A 22180-nucleotide genomic window follows, 5' to 3' on the forward strand; every position below is an offset into this window, starting at 1 on the left:
TATGGCGGATCCACGCACTCTCATGGATTACCTACGGCCTACGGTCGGTAATCTTGGAGCCGCTAATAACCCTCCTAATGTTGATGCTAATAACTTTGAGCTTTGACCACACTTAATCCAAATGCTCCAAAATTCCGCCACTTTCCATGGCCTATCTGATGAAGATCCCCATTTACATATTACCAACTTTTTGGAAGTATGTGACACCTTCCGGGTCAACGGAGCCTCCAGCGATGCTGTTCGGCTCCGTATGTTCCCTTTTTCCCTTAAAGACCGGGCGGAAGCTTGGTTAAACACCCTCCCAAGTGGCTCCGTACACACTTGGGATGAACTTGCCCAAAAATTTCTCTACAAATATTTCCCTCCCGCTAAAATCGCTAAACTCATGACCGAGATGAACACCTACTCTCAAGAAGACTGGGAATCCTTGTATGAGACATGGGAAACGTTCAAGGATCTATTAAGGAAATGCCCACATCATGCTCTTGAGCGATGGCAACAAGTGTCCACTTTCTACAATGGACACTTGCCGCACACAAGGCAAATCCTTGATTCCGGCTCCAGGGGACTCCTTGGGAATCGGCGACCCGAGGAAATCTATAATCAAATTGAAGAACTTGCTTAAAATAGTTTTCAATGGCACACTCCTATGGGCTCAAAATCTATAGCTCTGGGCGCCCACAAAATGGATGAATCCACTTCTTTGCAATCCCAAATCGAAGCCTTAACTACTAAAATAAAGAAACTTGAATTAAACAAAACGGCTTCGGTTATGGCTTATGAAGGATGCGGCGGCCCCCATGAAAAATAGAGTTGTATGAAAGATTTAGAAAATCAAACGGAAGTGGTAAATTACCTAAATAACCGGCCACGACTACCGGGAGCTTAAAGTAACACTTTCACTCCCGAGTGGCGTAATCATCCCAACTTTAGTTGGAGGGAATCGGGGGGCAATAACCAACAAAATCAAAATCAACGATCTAACTTCAACAACAACCACGAAATGAGCAACAAGGTTTCCAACCACAACAACAAGGAGGAAGAGAAAGGCTTGAGGATATTATCAGTCGCCTTTTCTCTTAATCAGATAAAAGATACTCGAAAAGGTTCCAACAAACTGAAGCGGAAATTAGAAACCAAAGGGCAAGTGTTCAAAATATAGAAAAAAATTAAGCCAACTTGCCCAAAATTTCGCCGAGTGACCGCAAGGAGCCTTACCAAGTAACACCGAAACAAACCCAAAAGCCCAAGTAAACATGATCAACCTAAGAAGCCAGAAGTTAGGACCCGAGATTAAATCAACACCACAACAACCCGATCCAATCCCCACTAGAACATCCATCATCAATAACTAAGAAAATACTTAACCCCAAAATACCGAAATGACCAAACCACCCCCGGTCCCTTACCCCGGTTGTTTACTTCGACAAAAGACCGACGAGCAATTCACTAAGTTTGTGAGCTTGCTTAAACAACTTCACATTAATCTCCCTTTTATGGAAGTCCTCACTCAAATGCCAAAATACTCCAAATTCATGAGAGACTTCCTCACTCACAAAAGAAAGATTGAATCCATTCAACAAGTCACCCTAAGTGAAGAATGCTCGGCGGCACTCCTCAACAAGCTCCCGCAAAAGAAGATTGATCTCAGAAGCTTCACCATTCCTTGCTCCATTGGTGGATCACCAATAAGCAATGCGCTAGCTGACTTGGGGGCTAGCATTAATCTAATGACGACCTCTATTTTCAACCGACTAGCGGTAGGTAAGCCACATCCTACAAAGATGAGCATACAACTTGCGGATAGATCGGTAAAATACTCTCAAGATGTCATAGAAAACCTATTGGTAAAGGTCGGAGAATTTGTTTTTCCGGCCGACTTTGTTATCTTAGACATGGAAGAAGACACCTGTAGGATCGTTGTTGGACCCAAATGAGTCTATCAGAAGAGTTGTTAATCCGATTCAAAGGCGGAATCAATGAAACGGACGCTCAATGTAATTATAATGCCTCTTATATTGATTTAACATTGATTACAACCTGATAACAATTTGGCAGCACTTCGTTACAAAATCCAGATCCCGTACCAAATGAAAATGTCAAGTGCACTATATATACTAAAGGTGATTTCGCTCGAAAGGTACCAAAGCCATTTCGAGCGGAATCAGGAGTTTCTGATTTCGCTTGAAATGGTCTTGGTCCATTTCGAGCGGAATCACATCCTAAACCACTAAAATCTGTTTCTCGACCCTCGTGCACTGTATATCCTATCCTATCTCATTACATGATACAAGACGAAGTCAATAGACATAATGCACTAACAGACTCCCCCCTTGGATATTGACGAAGTCTTCAGTGTCTAGCCTCTATCATGACACCTCTTCAGTCTTGATCATTCTGCCTTCTCATCCAAATTGTCTAACATTGTAAGCATCCATCAATCTTTCTCTTTGATCAGCTTCTCTTTGACTCTTATACCAGGTTCTCATCACTGGCTCTATCATCAACAGCTTCATCAGGCTCCCCCTTTCGTCAAGCTTCCGTGCTTTTAGGGATCGTCACCTATCTTTCCGGTTACAAGCTCCCCCTAACTTCAAGCTTGTCTTCAGACTCCCCCTTAGACTCTGCTCTTAGGATCGTAGTCTGGACTATCTGCAATTACTCAAATATCTTATAAGTAACAACATTTTAGAATTCCAGGAATCGTAACCTGGCAAATCAAACCTTCTAAATCACTTCTCATGAATTTAGCAGTTTCATCGAATCAAATCGGAAACTAGCTCTATAACAATATAAGCATCCAAATCCCCCACAGTTAATCATCCAAGTCCAACTTAATGACCTTGGAGATATCACAAACTGTTTTTGAATTTTGTTTGATGATCCAAGTTTCAATTTAATGAACTTGTTTTATTTTCAGAAAACACAATCAGCTTACTAAGATTTTGAAACTCAGCATCTCAGACATCAGTTGTCGAAAATAAAACAAAAATCAAAATATTTTTGTATTTTCTGAAAATATAAAGTCGTAAAGAAATATATACAAACATATTTACAGACAATATTTTTGTTTGAGTATGCGTCAGAGGATCATATCAGTTTTTGACAAGTCACAAGTACCGTTGAGCTTAATTTCACTTTAAGAATTAAACAATTCACTTAGATTGTCGATATACTGATCCACTTAAATTTTCACACAAATTTCAACTAATTCAGGATACGAATTAGATGTTTTAAGAACTTAAACTCATTCATGTGTCCCACCTCTTGAATATACTCCCGTATCCAGATCTCAATATTCATTCTTACAGGTGAGTATACCACAGATGATATCTGTAGGGGTTAGATGCGAGGGTCGTGAGAGCTCAGGTCGATACTTCCGTATACACAGAGAGATGACAGCTTCGTCTTTTTGGTGTGTCCCCTTTAGAGGATCTTTTGTTTCAACAGCAATGATTATCAATTTTATTATTTAATCAATTTGTTGAGGGTTATGCTGTGTTTCAAGCAATGCGGAAAGTATTATTCGGGGACTAGGTCAAAACTTCCATTCAGCAGAAGTCCCGGAATAATACCCCAGATATCACTGAGTATAAAGACCTAATATTTTAGAAAGAGGGGTCCTTCAAACGAGATTTCAGGGGTTACCTATATATCCAAGTAGTGTTCCCCACGAAATAAGTAAGTTTGAATTTAGGTTTATATCCCGAAAAAGTTTACTGAATGTATAAAAACCTATCGGCATATCATCAGTGAGACTGTTTAACGCTGTTTAATCATTACATTTCTTTAGCATATTGTAACTGTCTACTGATGTACTATCATTTTCTCTTTTTACGCAAAAACTCAATTTTAAAATTTTAACATGTTTTTGGCTTTTTCAAATTTTCTAATGTTTTTGGATTTTCTGATAATTTTTCTCCCCCTAAAATGCAAAATCATTTTAAAGAAAATTTGATAACCGATGTAGATAGCTTTATCTCGCCATCTATTTTCTGCATCTCATGCTCTGTTTTATAGCAAATATAACACTACTATGTATCAGATTGTCAAATTTTGTACCCCCATGATTTACAACCCATTGATTTTTGACAGTTTGAAAACCGTTTTTCAATCTGGTGAAAATAATCATGTTTGTTCAGCCGTGAGGGTTTCGGCGTATTCAATCAACAACATTTTTTTTAATGTACAGAAAAACAATTAAACTAAACTCCCTGTCCAACTAAACCAGGGTCCAGCAACGTCTTCCTCCTCTCCATGTGCCAGGCTGCTCCAATTTGCATTCTCACAATCATTGGTTTTCTTGAGCACCTGCACATGCAACAATTTGATCATTTGAACAACGCAACCCAAGCCTGTTTAGACTCAGGTAGTTGAACATGAATCATTCCAGGTAAAACTGGATAGTTTCTTTCATTTTTCTCAAAAACATTATCAATTTTATCTTCAACTTTTTCATCTTTTACTGAAATCACTTGTTTCTTAACACTCCATTTCTGTCCTTTTGGAGTACCTCTTTTGTAAAAATGTGAATCTTTTTAAACACTTTGTTTCTGAACAACATTTAGTTTCCAAAACTGTTGAGGTTTTGTCAAATCAACTGATGTTTTCCAACCCTGTGTTGTTCTGAATCTGGGTGTGTGAGAAATCCAGGTCTGTCTTGAATCGAACCTGTTCGGGTTTGATTTCCAATTTTGATTTGAAGCAAACTTGTTTGTATTGTACCTCCAAGTTTGTTTCGAATCAAATCTGGTTGACCTTTGTTTCACATCCTCATATTTCTGTTTTTCAACATCAACAGGCTTTGTATTTGGACACTTTCGTGCAACATGTCCAATTTGATCACATTTAAAACACACTTTCTTTGAAACATCCTTGGCCTGTTGTTGTTTCCTTTTCTTAGCATCAAACTCCTCATTAGACTGTTGTACAATTTTGAGTTTTTCCTCTTCTACTAAACTTTTTCCTTGAACAAAACTTGTTTTTGCCTGAACAGTTTGTGTTTCATTTTTCTTCCAATTTTGTTTCTTTTTATAACCCAAACCAGCCTTAATGTTTTTCTTCTTAAAACCCGGTTTGTTATCAAAAGATTTATGACCTTTACCAGCAAACTTTGGAATCTCAGACTTCTCAATCTCAACCATTTTGAAAACTTTATCAACCTTTTCTGAAATCACATTTTGAATTGGGAATACAACATCTAAGAATAATTTGTCTGATCCAATCATGGTATAAACCAATCCCTTTGAATCATCATTCAAATTTTTCTTGGATTTTATATTTTTCAGATATCCATCATAAAGATTTCCTTCATCTTCATCCTGTGATTCAGATTTACCTTTTGTAAACTCATCTGTCAAAACACTATCAACAACCTTACTTACCACCTCTGAATCATCAGCTTCATCAGATTTGGTGTAAGTCACATCGATACTTTCAGGTAATTGGTCAACTATGTTCAGACCTTTTGCCACCTTTTCCTCATCATAGAAAGTATAATTGTTTCTCAATGGTGGTGGTACCTGATGAAATTCTGAACCAATACCCTTTTTGTTCTTGTCAGTATCTTTGTCATCTGGTGTGATGTTGAAAATGCGTTCGAGAATGTACGAAGAGTTATGATAACTTTGAAGTTTTGTAACAACCTTTTCTTTTTCAGCCAGAACTTGTTTAAGATTAGCAATTTCATCAACACACTTGTTTAATTCAAGTTGCTTTTCTTTAAACTTTCTCTCATACATTTCTTTAGTGACTAAAGTTTCAGACAATCTTTGATCAAAACATTTAACTTGGCTCTTCAAAGTATCATAAGCCTCTTGTACTCTCTGACTCGACCACTTTAAAGAATCATACTGTTTTTGTAAATCTTGAAACTTATTATCTTTCTCCACACAAGCAACACATTTAGCAGTACACTTTTCTTTCAAAATCTTATTTTCTTCTTCAAGACCATGACATTTCTGTGTTAGCTTTTCAACTTTTAGTTTTAAAATTTCTTATGTTTCAATCATTTCTTTACATTTTGTTGTGAAAACATTTTCAAGTTTAACTATTTCATTATCTTTTGTTTTTAAGATGTCATCTTTTTCAGTACAAGCTCTGCATGTTTCCATGCATTTCTTGCATTGTTCAGTCAGTTTTAAGACTTTAGACTCAGAATTTACCTCAGTGATTGGCACATTGGTGTTTTCAGCTGTCTCTGTTTGTTTCGGCTCTTCCTTCTTCTCATCACCAGCACCTTCATCACTAGCAGACTTCAAATTCTCAATCTTTACCTCAGTCTCTTTCAGCTGGTTCTTCTTTCTTTTTTTTGTTCTTCTTCAGCTTTCTGTTCCTCTTTAGCAGCAAGCTTCGCAGTAATCTTCACTTCTTCAACCAGCTTTTTCAACTCTTCTTCTTTTCTCTTCTTCATTTCTACCACTTTTGATAAACTCGCTTCACAAACTTCCTTTATCTTGCTTACCAAATCCAGCAAATATTCTTTATTAGATAATCTTCTTGTATTGAAAGTAGCCTGACTTGGAAGCAATTTCATTACAGCTTCATAATCCACTTTTGATGGGTCAACAACTGGATTACCCCGTGGATCCATGTAACATTCCAACTCATCATTCCATCTTTTGGCTCTTTGGGCTTCTTTGAATGGTTCCCTGAATTTTTCGATTTCCCATCTCGCGTAATCAATTTTCCACCATCTGTCATGATCAACATTAGCTACAAATGCATATCCAACAGCATCTTCTTCAGGGAGATCTTGACTCCAGTCGTAACCTTCATCGTCATGAATAACTGCCAGTGCTCTTGATTTTTCTTCAGGCTGCTTCAATCTAGGAGGTTCAGATTTGTTCTGATGATAAATTGCTTTCTTGTAATAATCTTCCTTGAACGGATTTTCAGAATCATCAGCATAATCATTTCTGCACTCGCGCTTAAAGTGACCTTTCTGTTTACATTTGAAACATGTCACCTTTGATTTGTCAAAGCCTAACTTGGTAGAAGGTCCACCAATAGACTTTCTTCTGGTTATCTCCATGAAGCGTTGTGCCCTCCTCACTGCACTGGCCATACACCACCTTATGTCGATCAGTTCCATCTCCTCAAGATCTATCTAATCATAGTCTTCCTTTGTCAGATTGGTGTTGCCTATCTTGCCTGCCACAAGGCTCTCATAAGATTCAAGCACAGATGCTAAGAATACCATCTGTTGTTTTGCTGATCCACTGCGATATTACACTGAAATAAATTCTTTGAAGCAGATTGACTTGAACTTGTTGAAGAAGATCCACTGTGAAAATCACTGTGAAGACTTTCACTGTTCACTGAATTTGAGCTTTCTGCAGAAAACGCTGTTCTTGGAGACCCAGCTTGTGGTACATTTCCTCTGTAGTAAAGCTCCACATTCTGCTGATGAGCTGGATTGTTGACTTTAGATCTCTTTATCTCCAACTCATGACTTTCAAGTCTTTCGATTAGCAAATCCACTGTTAACTCTTCAGGCTTGATTGTGTTTTTCAACATTAGAGCAAAGTATTGCCAATCTTGATCATTTGGTAATGAGTCAAACAATTTATCAACCAGCTCCTCTTGAGTGTATGTGATTTTGTATCTGGCCAGCTCCATCTTTAGATGTCCAAATCTCTCGATCATTTTACAAACAGATTCATTTTTCATGCAACCAAAAAGATCAAACTCTTACGCAACAACTTCTTTTTGTTTTTTACAATCTCATTGCTTCCTACACATTTTCTCTCTGACGCTTCCCACAAACTTTTCGATGTTTTCTCTTGTTCAAGTAACGAAATAATATCCTCTCTCACTGACTGTTTTATCAATGTAATCATTTTGTATTCAGCTACAACATTTTTTATATCTATTTCTGTGAAATCAATTTCATCTATTAACTCTCCTCCCTCTTTTAATGGTTCTGTATATCCATTTTTCAATTTTAACCAACTTTCAGAAGCGAAAGCTTTTACCCAACCCTCAAATCGGTTTTTCCACCAGTTATAATCCTCAATCTTCATTAGCTTCGGTGGTTTCTGTTGGCTTCCATGCATGTTCTCATACTTCAAATTCTCGGAAATCTCTTTCGAATATTCTCTCATATCAGATCTTCTTTCTGTTGATTCTGAAGTGAACGCGTTGTAGAATGTGTTGTAAAATTCTTCATTGTTGCTCGACATCTTCAATCACCTGGAGCGGAATCAGGTAACATTTTCGAGCGGAATTACTGAAACTGAAACCTTAGGAGCGGAATTACCAGGAACTTTCGAGTGAAACCCCAATGTTCGTTCGAGCGGAATAAGGTTTTATCCTATTTTATGTCACTTTTAGTCCGAATTTTGATCTCAAATTCTCAAGGCTTTGTTAGAATGCTATTTTGTACAGTCTGTGAAAAATTTGGCCTATTTTAACCATGAAAACTTGTTCAGATTGAAAAAGAAGGTGTAGAAGTCAGAAAACTAATGCAATTGAGCTGTGCTTTTCTTCCTGTGCTCTGATACCACTTGTAGGATCGTTGTTGGACCCAAATGAGTCTATCAAAAGAGTTGTTAATCCGATTCAAAGGTGGAATCAATGAAACAGACGCTCAATGTAATTATAATGCCTCTTATATTGATTTAACACTGATTACAACCTAACAACAATTTGGCAGCACTTCGTTACAAAATCCAGATCCCGTACCAAATGAAAATGTCAAGTGCACTATATATACTAAAGGTGATTTCGCTCGAAAGGTACCAAATCCATTTCAAGCGGAATCAGTAGTTTCTGATTTCGCTTGAAATGGTCTTGGTCCCTTTCGAGCGAAATCACATCCTAAACCACTAAAATATGTTTCTCGATCCTCATGCACTGTATATCCTATCCTATCTCATTACATGATACAAAACGAAGTCAATAGACATAATGCACTAACAGACACTGAAATCCCACTCATATTAGGACGACCCTTCCTTGCCACCGCACGAGCAATGGTGGATATGAGTGACGGAAAGTTAACATTGAAGGTTGGTGAAAAAGAGATCAAGTTTGAAGTGGGGCAGCGAGAAGAGGATTATCCGGTCAAATACCTCAAAGCGATTGACTCAAGCCTAGACGACACTCTATAACAGTACAACTCGGGATGCGAGTCATCCCGCTCGGGTAACATTTGACGAACTATGGGTCAAGCCAAGGACCCTTATAAACGTGGCGCACCATGGAGGCATTCCATGGACTATCCATTGGTTTAGTAGTTTAAATCTTAGTTTAATATTTAGTTTAATGTCTTTTTAAGTTTTATCTTTGTAGGAATAAAGCACGCTCAAAAGAGGATGATGGATGACGAAGAATGGAACCCATGCACGTAAATCAGAAGCCTCCCGACTCAGAAATTGCAAAACATTGTCTGCAGCTCGGGGTCGTGCTCACCCAGCACGTACCCGTGCCCAACTGTCTGATCTCCAAAATCTTCTGTCCAGAAGGTGGCACGGGTCGTGCTCACCCAATACGCCCCCCGTGGCCACCCCACTGTAAGTCTTCTGATTTAATTTGTTACTGGCACTTTGGACACGGGGTCGTATCCCCATAGCACGCCCCCGTGCTGCAAGTGCCAATAACCAAAAATTTTGCTATTTTTCACACTTTTTACACGTTTAACCAAAATAATCCTATTTGGGACACATTAAGGGCAATGTGTAAATTAAGTGTGGGGGGCATGATAAAACCTTGAATCGTTTGTCCTAAAATCAAGCCTTACACAAAACTCGCCTTGGAACTACTAATCACACCAAACTTTTTCAAAAAAAAATATTTTCTTTAACTTATCTTGGTTTAGTTGGGTAAAATAAGTTCTACAAATTATGTTTTTACTAATTTACAATTGATACCGTCGTGATAAAAAGAACCAATTAAGAAAATTATGAAAATGGGTATATCAAATCTTTGTAAAATTTGATTATATATGCATTTTTACACTACAACCCCTTTTCCCACAAAAAGCGAGTTTTGAGCCTTTACCGAGCATATAAATTCACATCTATACTAGTTGCTCAATTTTCATTTCTTATGTGAATAGCCCGTTTGGTTCTTACAAATCTAGAACTTGACAATGCGATACGTTCCAAGTCCTTACCGACAAAAATCAAGTAAGTAAATGATGGAGACATTTGGATCAACCCATTTTTCACTTCAAAACCTTTTTTTTCTTTGCTTTACCAAAAACATCCCTCTAGATAAACCCTTTGAGCCTTAAAACCTTTTTCATCTCTAAAACCCACAAAAACAATTCTTTTCATTTTTCTCCTTTTATTTTTGTAAAGATATCAGTTATAAAATTACGACTATGGCTCAGTTTCAACTTTGAAAAAAGAATCAGAAAAATTTGCCCAAAGTATTTTTTGCTAAGCCACAAAGAAATATAAAAACCGATACTTTTTACGTCTTTCGCCATTTCAATAAAACATACCAAACCCAAACCACAACCTACCCTTTAAAGCCCCCTTGATATTTACAAGGATTTAACATCAAAAGAAGGAGGTTTGATTGATTGTCAAGCCTATGGTAGGAGTAAGTTCTAAAACCGGGCACGAGCGTTCTCACTTACACAACTTTAGTCGAGTATTGAGTGACCACTTGTGAGGTATTTAAATTTGTATATAACTAAATGGAATTTTATAAAGTCATGTTATGCCCAAAATAAATAATTTTTCTTAACTTGTGTTTTAAATAAATCATAACGAATAAGATTGTAAATAAAATAAAAACATTTTTTTTAGAACTTGGATACCCGACACTCTAAAGATGAAACCAAAACCTTTTCTTCTACCTATTATGTTTGGGTGTGTAAGCCACGATATAGAGTTTTGCTTAAGGACAAGCAAAAGTTCAAGTGTGGGGGTATTTGATGTGCAGAAAATACAACATATAAATTGTATCAAATATGGCGTAAAATCAACCCTTTTTCGTTACTAATGTTGGAAAAAGTTTATTTCTTTGTTCCTTTTTAATTTAGAGGGTCAAAAGAGCTTAATTGCACAAAAGGAGCAAAATAACAATAAAAAACCAACATAAATACAAAGAAGGAGGATTGACGCAACTCGCCAAGCCCCAATCCACATCCAAACCAAGAGAATAGCAAGATCAGAAGACCTGACATGGGGACGTGCCCACCCGGCACGGGCCATGTCTGACACGGAATCTGTGCAGAAGAAAAGACAACAGTAAAGGATAAAACAGACAACCAACACGGGGCTGTGCTAAGTTAACACGGGGCGTGGTTAACTCTAAGATTCGCAGAATCTGAGGTAGTACAACAAGTACATTGGCAACGGGTCATGTCGTTGACACATGGGGCCGTGTTAGTACAAGACCTGACACAACAGTTAATGAGGAAGAGAGAGAGAGATGACCACGGGGCCGTGCCAGGCAGGCATAGGTCATGCTGAAGCTTCAGACTTCAGCTATAAATAGGGGTGCTTGGTTCCATTCCAAACCATCCCTTGGCAAACCACTTCTCTCTCACTTGCCACCACTCCACCACCACTACAATACCATCATCCACCATCATCATCCATCTTCCATCATTTAGAGTGTGTAGTAGTCTCGGGATCCAAGATCGATCGTAAGAGTCTTTATCAAACAAAGACCATGCTTGGCTAAACTCTAACATCACTTGGTGAAAACAAATCTTTTATGTATTTCTGTTTTATTTCCAATCTTTGGCTCCTTTTTAATTGGGTATGCATTAATGACTTTAATAACTAGTTTTTATATATTGAAGGCGAATTTATCTAATCATTCTTCATATGTTGTTGATTCACATATTCGTGTCTTTACGGTCTTTATAAATACAGTATGATGTATCCTTTAACGAAAATACAGTATGATGTCTTCGTTAATCAGGGTCCGAAACAACCTGGTAATGATATTGATGTTTATTTGTATCCTTTAATTGAAGACTTAAAAACTCTATGGAGTTCAGGTGTAGATATGTATGATGCTTACAAGAAAGAACAATTTAAATTGCGGGCCATGATTTTTTGCACCATAAGTGATTTTCCTGCGTCCGGTAACTTGTCAGGGTACAAGACGAAAGGTAAGAAAGCTTGTCCTGTTTGTGAAGATGAGACAAGTTCAGTGTGGTTAAAAAATTGCAAAAAAAAAAAAAAAAAAAAAAACTGTATACATGGGACATCGAAGATTCCTTCCAGATAGTCACATTTATCGAGAGAAAAAGGAAGAGTTTGATGGTAGTATCGAGCTCCGAAAGATAAGGAAACGATTTGATGCATTTTCACGAGTTAAAAATTTTAAAACTGTGTTGGGAAAAAGAACTCGCGTTGAGAAAGATATTATTTGGAAAAAGAAGTCAATCTTTTGGGAATTACCTTACCGGAAACATTTAGATGTTAGACATTGCCTAGATGTTATACATATTGGAAAAAAAAAACGTATGTGATAGCTTGTTGGGCTTATTGTTAAATATTCGCGGTAAAATGAAAGATGGGATAAATGTCTGTAAAGACATGGTAAATATGGGAATACGTAAAGAGATTGCCCCTTTTGAGAGAGACAACCGCATTTTTCTGCCACCTGCATGTTATACTATGTCAAGAGAAGAAAAAGCAAAGTTTTGCAAATGTTTACGTGATATTAAGGTACCATCAACTTATTCTGCAAACAATAAAAGGTTAGTGTCAATGAAAGACTGTAAACTTCTTGGTATGAAGTCTCATGATTGTCATGTTTTAATGACACACATGATTCTTATTGCAGCTCGTGGAGTGTTACTAGAGAACATCCGACATACAATCACAAAACTTTGTTTGTTTTTTAACACTGTTCACTCGAAAGTTATTGATCCCCAGTCACTGGATACATGGCATAAAGAAGTTATTATCATGCTCTGTGAACTAGAGATGTACTTTCCACTGTCTTTTTTTGATGTTATGGTTCACCTAGTATCCCATATAGTAGGAGAATTTAAGGCTTGTGGCCCTGTACTTTTACGTTACATGTACCCTTTTGAAAGATATATGGGTTTTTAAAAGTTTATGTAAGAAATCCTAATCGACCTGAGGGTAGTATTGTTGACGGATATGCTTCCGAGGAAGTGCTTGAATTTTGTACAGGTTATTTGGAAGGTTTGGATAGTATTGGTGTACCTCAATCTCGTCACTCGGGTAAACTTGAAGGGGTTGGAGGTGTTGGTATGAAAAAAATCATCCCAAGTCACGACAATTCACAAATTGCACATTTATTGGTCCTAAAACATGACTTGTCTTGCTCCATTTGTTGAAGAACACATGAACATTTTACGGTTGACATATTAGGGTAAGGACAATATGTGGTATATAATAAAGCATAATAAGGAGTTTTCTAGTTGGATGAAAACCAAGGTAACAACAACTAAGGTTGATAGAATTGTGGAAAAGTTAGGGCAAGGTCCAGATTTTAAAGTTAAATCTTACCAAGGGTACGACATTAATGGTTACACGTTTTATACTAAAGATCAAGATGCAAAAAGTACAATGCAGAACAATGGAGTTACAATAATAGCATCAACGGCTGAATTTGATAGGATGAATCATGACACAATGATAAGAATTGCTAAAGATTCTTATTACGGTGTGGTGTGCGTTAGGTGTGATATGATTTTATTGATATTTTGAGCCCATTTTACGCATTAGTCAAATTTTAAATTTATAAAACACGATATTCTACTAACACTAAACACACACTTGGGCAAGTGCACCCATCGTGAGCGTAGTATAGCGTTGGTAAGATACCGAGGTTGTCCAAGGACATAAGAGCTTTTAGTACCGGTTTATCCTCAACGTCTAATCGATCTAAATTTTTGGGAAAAGGTTTGAAACATAAAAATAAAAACTAAAAATGCAGAAATAAAATAAAATAAAAATAGATAGACAAGATGAATCACTTGGATCCGAATCGTCTTTAATGTATCCTTTGATGATTTTTGCACTTTCGGACTTTTTAAGAGATTATCTTAGTTATAGTAGTAGACCCCTCTTTTAAAGGTGATGTTACCCTCAACCTAGTGGTTTGAGTCAGCAGGGATACAATCCCAATGGGTCGGAATATTGAAGATAATTAATTAAGGTATTAGTGCGAAAAGTGGTGGGCCACTCTTTTGAAGGTGACGTTACCCTCGGCTAAGTGGTTTGAGTCAGCAGGGATACAATCCCAAGTAGCCGGTTTAATGTATTAATAGTAGTTTACATATGAGGGGTTCAAGCTATTCGCACCCCCGCCATCCAATACCAGTGGGTATTGAAGGAGGTCCTAGTAAGCTTGAACCAGATCCTTACAGGATCTATACACTGAACAAGATAAGAACCTTACTAAACCATTCCCTTAACCCCCGACCAGATAGCCAACATGCCTCTATATAGACCGTAGAGACATGAATGATGCAATCTTTTACTTTATATAGATGTAACACTCGACTTAAATCTCTATTATTTTAATCATAAAATACGGGCCTTTTTAAACAAAATGCATATTTACAAAACTTAGCTAATAAGGTAAGATGTACATAATGTAGCAAGTTAACATAAGCAACCATCTAGATTAAAACATTCACAACTACTGAGTTTACAAAACAACATCGTCTAGACATGTTTGGACTAGTGCAGAAGCTACAAAAATGGTGTTCGGTTCTTGAGTTCACACTTGACCGGCATCCGAAACTAAAAAGCATCACCTGAAGTCAAAACCACATAAGTAATTAGTTTTGACAATAATAACCGAGCCTAGACAAGTCCTCATGACGAAAACATAACAAAAATAATAAAATTATGGTTTCAAGTCTGTCGCGCCACGCGCCAGACCCAGACATCATCTTCGCGTGCCGCGGACGGCCCCGCGTGTCGTGCCAGTTCCTTGTGCCCCCGTCGCGTGGCGCGGGGGAGTGCATTTTCCATCAGGTCCAGTTTCTGGACCTGCAGTACCTGCAGTTTGCCCAGCTCCGAAAATTTACCAAAAATCTAACTTTGAACCATCATAACTTTTTACTCGGTTGTCCGTTTTAGTCCATTCTTTTTCCTATGAGTCTGTAATAAAATTACGGAACCGACCATGTAGATTTCACATCACGGAAACCGAATTTCAAACAATTAGTTCATAAAATCCCTGATTCGATTATCCAACCCATTAGCAATAAGTGCAAAATACCATTTTTCCGTTCTAAGACTTTTTGGACATAATTTACCCAAATCCCCGGGCTTATAAACCTTGGCGTATCCGTGCGACTCCATGGCTTTACGCTCACGTTAAAAACTTAATGCGTGTTCCTAAAAATTCAAGCATTCCGTTTCAAGCGACACTTACAATTTATTTCCATTGTTTGACCCGATATCTCGGATTCGTAGACTTAATTTAACATAGCCAATTCATTGGCGTAGTATGATTCAACACTTAACGAAATATGAGACTTTCAAGTCTCTATTCTCGTGATCCTTTTTGAAAGCATCATTTTGACCCGTTTGGCTATCTAGCGAAAACCATCACTTTATTTACAAGCCAAACCTACTTCCAACCTTTATTTTGACCCGTTTGATTGTCGTGTGAACTTCGCCACTTCAAAGACACATCAAACGCATCTATTACACTACAACGTTATTTATACATTGAACCCAAACATGTATGCATAATTTAACGAGACTAAAGTCACGTACCTTTAGAGCACACCCTTCAATCGCGTATCCCCTCCGGCTTGTCCGCTTGACGATCCGGATTCTTTGCCTAAAGAGTTCAATTCATAACCAATTTAGAATTCCTTTCATAGTCATTAACGTATAATTCTCTACAATAATCAAATCTGCGTTTTCATCCGATTTTTAACATTTTAATCCCCACTTAGGCATTTTAACAAACACCTAGCCGGTCAGATTTTTACATAATAAAAACCAAGTTCATGACTTGAGATTTTTATCTAAATCAACTTCAATTAGACAAATTTACTCATGTTTTAACGTCAATCTTTCAGGAATACTTCATAAATTCAAACTACACTAGAACAAGAATCATAATACTAGCGTTTACCGAGTTTCTACAAAACTCTTTAATCACCTTCAATGGTGTCCATGAAATTTACTAAAATTAAGCAAGATTACATCTGGTATTTGCCTAGGGTTTACTCCTAGACACTATATTGTTCTTATTCCATCCTCATAACAAACATGCAACATCAATTTCGAATTCCTTAAGTTTATTCAGAATTTCAACTAGAGATTCCTTATGAAATTCACATACCTTATGACTCCCCTTTCAATGGAGATCACGAATTTGGGTTTGAAACTTGGTTTGGAATAGATTTGAACTCCCAATTTAGTGAATTTTTGTAAGAGCTAGGGTTTGTGAGAGCTCTAGTGTCGCCCCCCATTGTTTGATCGACCAGACACACCTTTGTGTGTGTTTGGTGTGTGTTATTTTGTTTTTATTACATTAAGTTTCAAGTTCTACAACATAAGTCACTCCACTTTTGTTTTGTTTATACTTTTGGCGTTTTTAACTCATTCATGCTTCACTACATGCCAACTAACTAACTGGGTTATTTATTTCCTAGTTAGCTTATTCTCGTTTATTTTGAACTTTATAATTCTAATATAAAGTTTTATAAATTTTAGGGTGTTACAAGTCCACCCCCTTTAAAAAGGGTTTCGTCCCTGAAACCATAGTGCATACCAAATAATGTAGGGTAGAGCCGTTGCATCTCTTCTTCGGACTCCCATGTGCTATCCGAGCCCTTTCTGTGTTCCCATTTGACCTTTACTTGATTGATCACTTTGTTTCTCAGGCTTTTCACTTTACGATCTAGAATTGCGACCAGCTTTACTAAGTAATTGAGACTGTTATCCACCTCGATGTCGTCGTAGTGGATATAAGCAGTTTCGTCCGCTAGACATTTTCAGAGATGTGATAAGTGGAATGTGCTATGTATCCCACTCAACTCTTCGGGTAATTCGAGACGGTACGCCACCTTACCAACCCGTTCAATAATCTTGAATGGCCCAATAAATCTTGGGCTTAACTTTCCCCTTTTTCTAAATCGAATAATTCCCTTCCACAGTACCTTCAGCATCACCTTATCACCTATTTGAAACTCAATCAGTCTTCTTCATTTATCCGCATATGACTTTTGTCGATCCTGGGCCGCTTTCAAGTGAGCTCGAACCGTGTCGATCTTCTCATTCGTGATTCGGATTACGTCACTATGACCAAGTTCTCGCGGACCAACCTCACCCCAACACACCGGGGTCTGAAATTTTCTACCATAAAGCATCTTGTACGGTGCCATACCGATGCTCGCGTGGTAACTGTTATTATATGAAAATTCGACCAATGGTAGATGGACATCCCAACTACCTCTGAAATCGATAAAGCATGCTCGTAACATATCCTCCAACGTCTGTATTGTTCTTTCACTTTGTCCATCCATTTGTGGATGGCACGCGGTGCTAAGGAACAATTTAGTTCCCATTTGTTCTTGGAATTCGCGCCAAAAGTTCGAAGTAAACCGAGTATCTCTGTCGGACACAATAGATATCGGTACCCTGTGGCGTGCCACGATTTCATTGGTATACACCTCTAACATCTTTTCGGATGTATAAGTCTCACGAATCGGAATGAAGTGAGCACTTTTCGTCAATCTATCCACAACTACCCATATAGCATCGAAACCGTGGTTGGTTTTGGGCAGTTTGGTCTACAAATCCATTGTGATTTGTTCCCATTTCCAAACTGGGATGTCCAACGGTTGCAGCTTACCATATGGCTTCTGGTGCTCTGCTTTGACTTGCAAACAGGTCAAACACCTCTCCACATACTTCACAATATCTCTCTTCATTCCGGACCACCAATAGTTTTGCTTTAAATCATTATACATCTTGGTTGCCCCCGGATGGATTGAATAACGGGATTTATGGGCCTCGTCAAGTAGGAGCGCCTTTGCTCCACACGAATTTGGAACCCATATTCTCCCAAATCGAGTTTTCAACCCTTGGTTACCATCTGCCAAGTCTTTCAATTGGCCAACTATTCCTTCCTTCTTCACATTTTCTTCCTTCATTGCTTCAGCTTGAGATTTTCGGATTTGTTCAAGCAAACCCGATGTCACAATTAGTTGCATTGATCGCACTCGAATGGGCGTATAATCTGCCTTTTGGCTTAACGCATCAGCCACCACATTAGCCTTCCCCGGGTGGTAATGTATATCATAATCAAAGTCTTCGACAGTTTCTAACCACCGCCTCTGTCTCATGTTTAATTCCTTCTGATCGAAGAAATATTTCAAGCTTTTATGGTCGGTAAAGATAGTGCATTTTACCCCATACAAATATTGCCTCCATATCTTTAAGGCAAACACCACCGCTGCCAACTTGAGGTCGTGTGTAGGATAATTCTTTTCATGAGTCTTTAGTTGTCTCGAGGCATAGGCTATAACGTTGCCCCGGTGCATCAAAACGCAGCCAAGCCCCAAATGCGATGCATCCGAGTAAACTACCATATCATCAACTCCATCCGGCAATGCCAATACCGGTACATGGGTCAGTTTTTCCTTAAGCGTTTAGAACGCCTCTTCTTGATCTTCGCCCCAAATAAACTTTTCATCCTTACGGGTTAGTTTGGTCAACGGCATAGCAATCTTGGAGAAATCTTGTATGAATCTCCGATAATAACCCGCAAGCCCCAAGAAACTTCTGATTTCCAAAGGATTCTTTGGTGGATTCCATCTCGCCACAGCTTCTATTTTTGACGGGTCTACTAACACCCCATTCGCACTAATGATGTGCCTAAGGAACTGTACCTCTCGTAGCCAGAAGGCACATTTTGAGAATTTTGCATACAACTTTTCTCTTCTGAGCATCTCCAACACTTCGCGTAAATGACTCGCGTGTTCTGCTTCATTCCTTGAATATACCAATATGTCATCGATGAATACTATCACTGAGTTATCCAACATCGACTTGCAAACCCGATTCATGAGGTCCATGAAAGCCGCGGGCGCATTAGTTAATCCGAAGGACATCACGAGGAACTTATAATGCCCGTACCGTGTACGAAAGGTCGTTTTCGGTACATCCTCCTCTTTAACTTTCAACTGATGATACCCCGATCTAAGGTCAATCTTGGAGAACCAACTTACACCTTGTGATTGGTCAAATAGGTCGTCAATTCTTGGAAGCGGATACCGATTTTTCACCGTGAGTTGTTCAACTCCTGGTAATCGACACACATGCGCATGCTCCCATCCTTCTTTTTCACGAATAGCACCGGTGCGCCCAACGGAGACACACTTGGCCGAATAAACCCCTTGTCGAGCAGGTCTTAAATTTGGGACATCAATTCTTGCAATTCTGATGGCGCGAGCCGATACGGTGCCTTGGCCACAGGTTTCGCGCCCGGAATCAATTCGATTCCGAACTCTACCTCCTGTTCTGGCGGTATTCCCAGTAAATCCTCCGGAAATACATCGGCGTATTCACGTACCATCAGTACATATTCAATCTTTGGCGTTTCTTCATCCGGTTTGTTTGCATATATCATGAATGCTCTACACCCACGCCTCATGAGTTTGTGAGCCTTTAGCATCGTGCACATAACAGGATTACCCCCTTTTTCGCCATAAACGGTAACGTGTTTTCCACTTGGAGATGTCAATTTTATCTCCTTGCCGAAACATACCACTTCCGCATGATGTCGAGATAACCAATCCACCCCGACCACTACTTGAAATTCTCCCATTGACATCGGGATCAAGTTTATTGAGTACTCTTCATCATCAATATTTATCTTACAATCTTGGCATACATCACACACAATGAAACTTTTGTTGTCACCTATTTCCACCTCTAATGGCATAGGTAATTTTGTTAGTACAAAGGAAGGATGTCGAATAAATCCATGCGAAATAAAGGATTTATTCGCACCTGTATCAAATAACACATATGCGGGAATTAAATTTATAGCAAATATACTTGAAACCACATCGGGTTCCTTTTTCGACTCCGCTGCTGTTAACTGCAAGGATCTAGCTTTTGCTTTTGGTGTCTCAGTATGTGTATCCTTGCCATCTTTCTTTCCGATCAACTCCGGGCACTCAGACTTCTTGTGACCCGGCTGATAACATTTGTAACACACCGACACCTTCCCCGGGCACAACGCAGCCGTGTGCCCTGTTTTCCCACAAATAGGACACGGTTTGTCCTTAAACCGGCACTCACCCTTGTGCCTTTTCCCGCATACTTTACAACTAGGCGAACCGCTTTTTCCTTCTTGCTTCTTTAACGACTCAGTCGTACGTGCCTTTATCATAGGGCTTAGATTAACCACCTGAGCCCTTCTCTCACCCCTTTTAATCTGTTTCTTTAGCTCTATCTCCCTTTCTCGAGCAGTGTTAATAATTTCAGTGAGGGTCTCATATTTGGAGGGAGTCATGAACTCTCGATACTCTGCGCTTAGCATATTATAATAATAATAATAATAATAATAATAATAATAATAATAATAATAATAATAATAATAATAATAATAATACACCTTCTGTCTTCGGATGTCACCAATTTATCACAAAACCTCAGTTTGTCGAGAAAGATCCCCGTGATCTTATCGATGGATTTGCCCTTCTGCCTGAGCTGAATGAATTCCTCTTTGATTCGATTTATAACCGCCTTGGGACTGTGGTGTTTAAGGAATGGCACCTTAACCTCATCCCAAGTCATTGCCCTAGCCGCTTCGCTCCCGATTTCCTTTTTCTTGTTATCCCACCAATCCTTTGCCTGACCTCTAGCTGACCCGTACCATAGGCTACGAAATCGTTCGTGTCACAGCGGGTTCTATCAAATACCCCTTCAATATCACTTAACCAACATTGGCATATTATTGGATCCACCTCTCCATTATAAAGTGGCGGTTTACATGCCATGAATTCCTTGTACGAGAAGCCCTTGCGTTCTCCCGACTTTTCTTTAGCTATATTGGTACTATCCTCCAGGTTCTTGATTCTCTCGTCAACTACTAATAGTACAATGTTCTGGATTTTATCAATAATGCCGGATAAGCTGTTTTCAATTGCCTTTCCTACTTCCTCGGCAATCACCTCTCTCATTTGCTCGGTGACTATCGGCACCGCATTAGCATTACCTTCGTCCGTCATCTTTAAAACTGAAATGTTTACATCACGCGTTAAACATTTCATCTATAGCATGTGGTTTATTTACTTCGGTTTAGTCAAGTTCGTAACTCGTTTTAACTGCTCTTAATTAATGCACTTTCCAGGTTTGAGTGTGTTAACACGCTCTCCCCATGCACGTCCATTCACGTTTCCCCTCTATACTTAATAAATCTACTTGAAACAATTAGCTCTTACCGGATGCTTGATCAAGCTTGAACCGAACACACTTTGTTAACAACCTTGAGCTCTGATTACCAATTTGAAACACTCGACTTAAATCTCTATTATTTTAATAATAAAATACGGGCCTTTTTAAACAAAGTGCATATTTAGCAAAACTTAGCTAATAAGGTAAGATGTACATAATGTAGCAAGTCAACATAAGCAACCATCTAGATTAAAACATTCACCACTACTGAGTTTACAAAACAACATCGTCTAGACATGTTTGGACTTGTGCGGAAGCTACAAAAATGGTGTTCGGTTCTTGAGTTCACACTTGATCGGCATCCGAAACTAATAAGCATCACCTGAAGTCAAAACCACATAAGTAATTAGTTTTGACAATAATAACCGAGCCTAGACAAGTCCTCATGACGAAAACATAACAAAAATAATAAAATTATGGTTTCAAGTCTGTCGCGCCACGCGCCAGACCCAGTCATCATCTTCGCGTGCCGCGGGCGGCCCCGCGTGTCGTGCCAGTTCCTTGTGCCCCCGTCGCGTGGCGCGGGGAGTGCATTTTCCAGCAGGTCCAGTTTCTGGACCTGCAGTTTGCCCAGCTCCGAAAATTTACCAAAAATCTAACTTTGAACCATCATAACTTTTTACTCGGTTGTCCGTTTTAGTCCATTCTTTTTCCTATGAGTCTGTAATAAAATTACAGAACCAACCATGTAGATTTCACATCACGGAAACCGAATTTCGAACAATTAGTTCATAAAATCCCTGATTCGATTATCCAACCCATTAGCAATAAGTGCAAAATACCATTTTTCC

At 38.6% G+C, this 22180-nt stretch overlaps 2 protein-coding genes and 1 non-coding gene across 3 annotated transcripts; 1 reads left to right on the plus strand and 2 right to left on the minus strand.

The window, feature by feature from the left end:
* Positions 1-379: 379 nt before the first annotated feature.
* LOC118488608 lies at positions 380-486 on the minus strand. Its single transcript, XR_004885152.1, has one exon. It is a non-coding gene; the product is annotated as a small nucleolar RNA R71 (small nucleolar RNA).
* An 896-nt stretch (positions 487-1382) lies between these two features.
* Positions 1383-9113, plus strand: LOC110919361. Its single transcript, XM_022163635.1, has 2 exons — positions 1383-1911; positions 8923-9113. Exons 1-2 carry the CDS (start codon positions 1383-1385, stop codon positions 9111-9113), a joined length of 720 nt encoding a protein of 239 aa, XP_022019327.1.
* A 10222-nt stretch (positions 9114-19335) lies between these two features.
* LOC110919362 lies at positions 19336-20445 on the minus strand. Its single transcript, XM_022163636.1, has 2 exons — positions 19938-20445; positions 19336-19859 (listed from the first exon to the last, which is right to left on the minus strand). The coding sequence occupies exons 1-2, from the start codon at positions 20443-20445 to the stop codon at positions 19336-19338; spliced, it is 1032 nt and encodes a 343-aa protein (XP_022019328.1).
* Positions 20446-22180: the final 1735 nt, after the last annotated feature.

This window comes from Helianthus annuus, chromosome 16 (assembly GCF_002127325.2).
Source record: "Helianthus annuus cultivar XRQ/B chromosome 16, HanXRQr2.0-SUNRISE, whole genome shotgun sequence".
Lineage (NCBI taxonomy): Eukaryota > Viridiplantae > Streptophyta > Magnoliopsida > Asterales > Asteraceae > Helianthus > Helianthus annuus.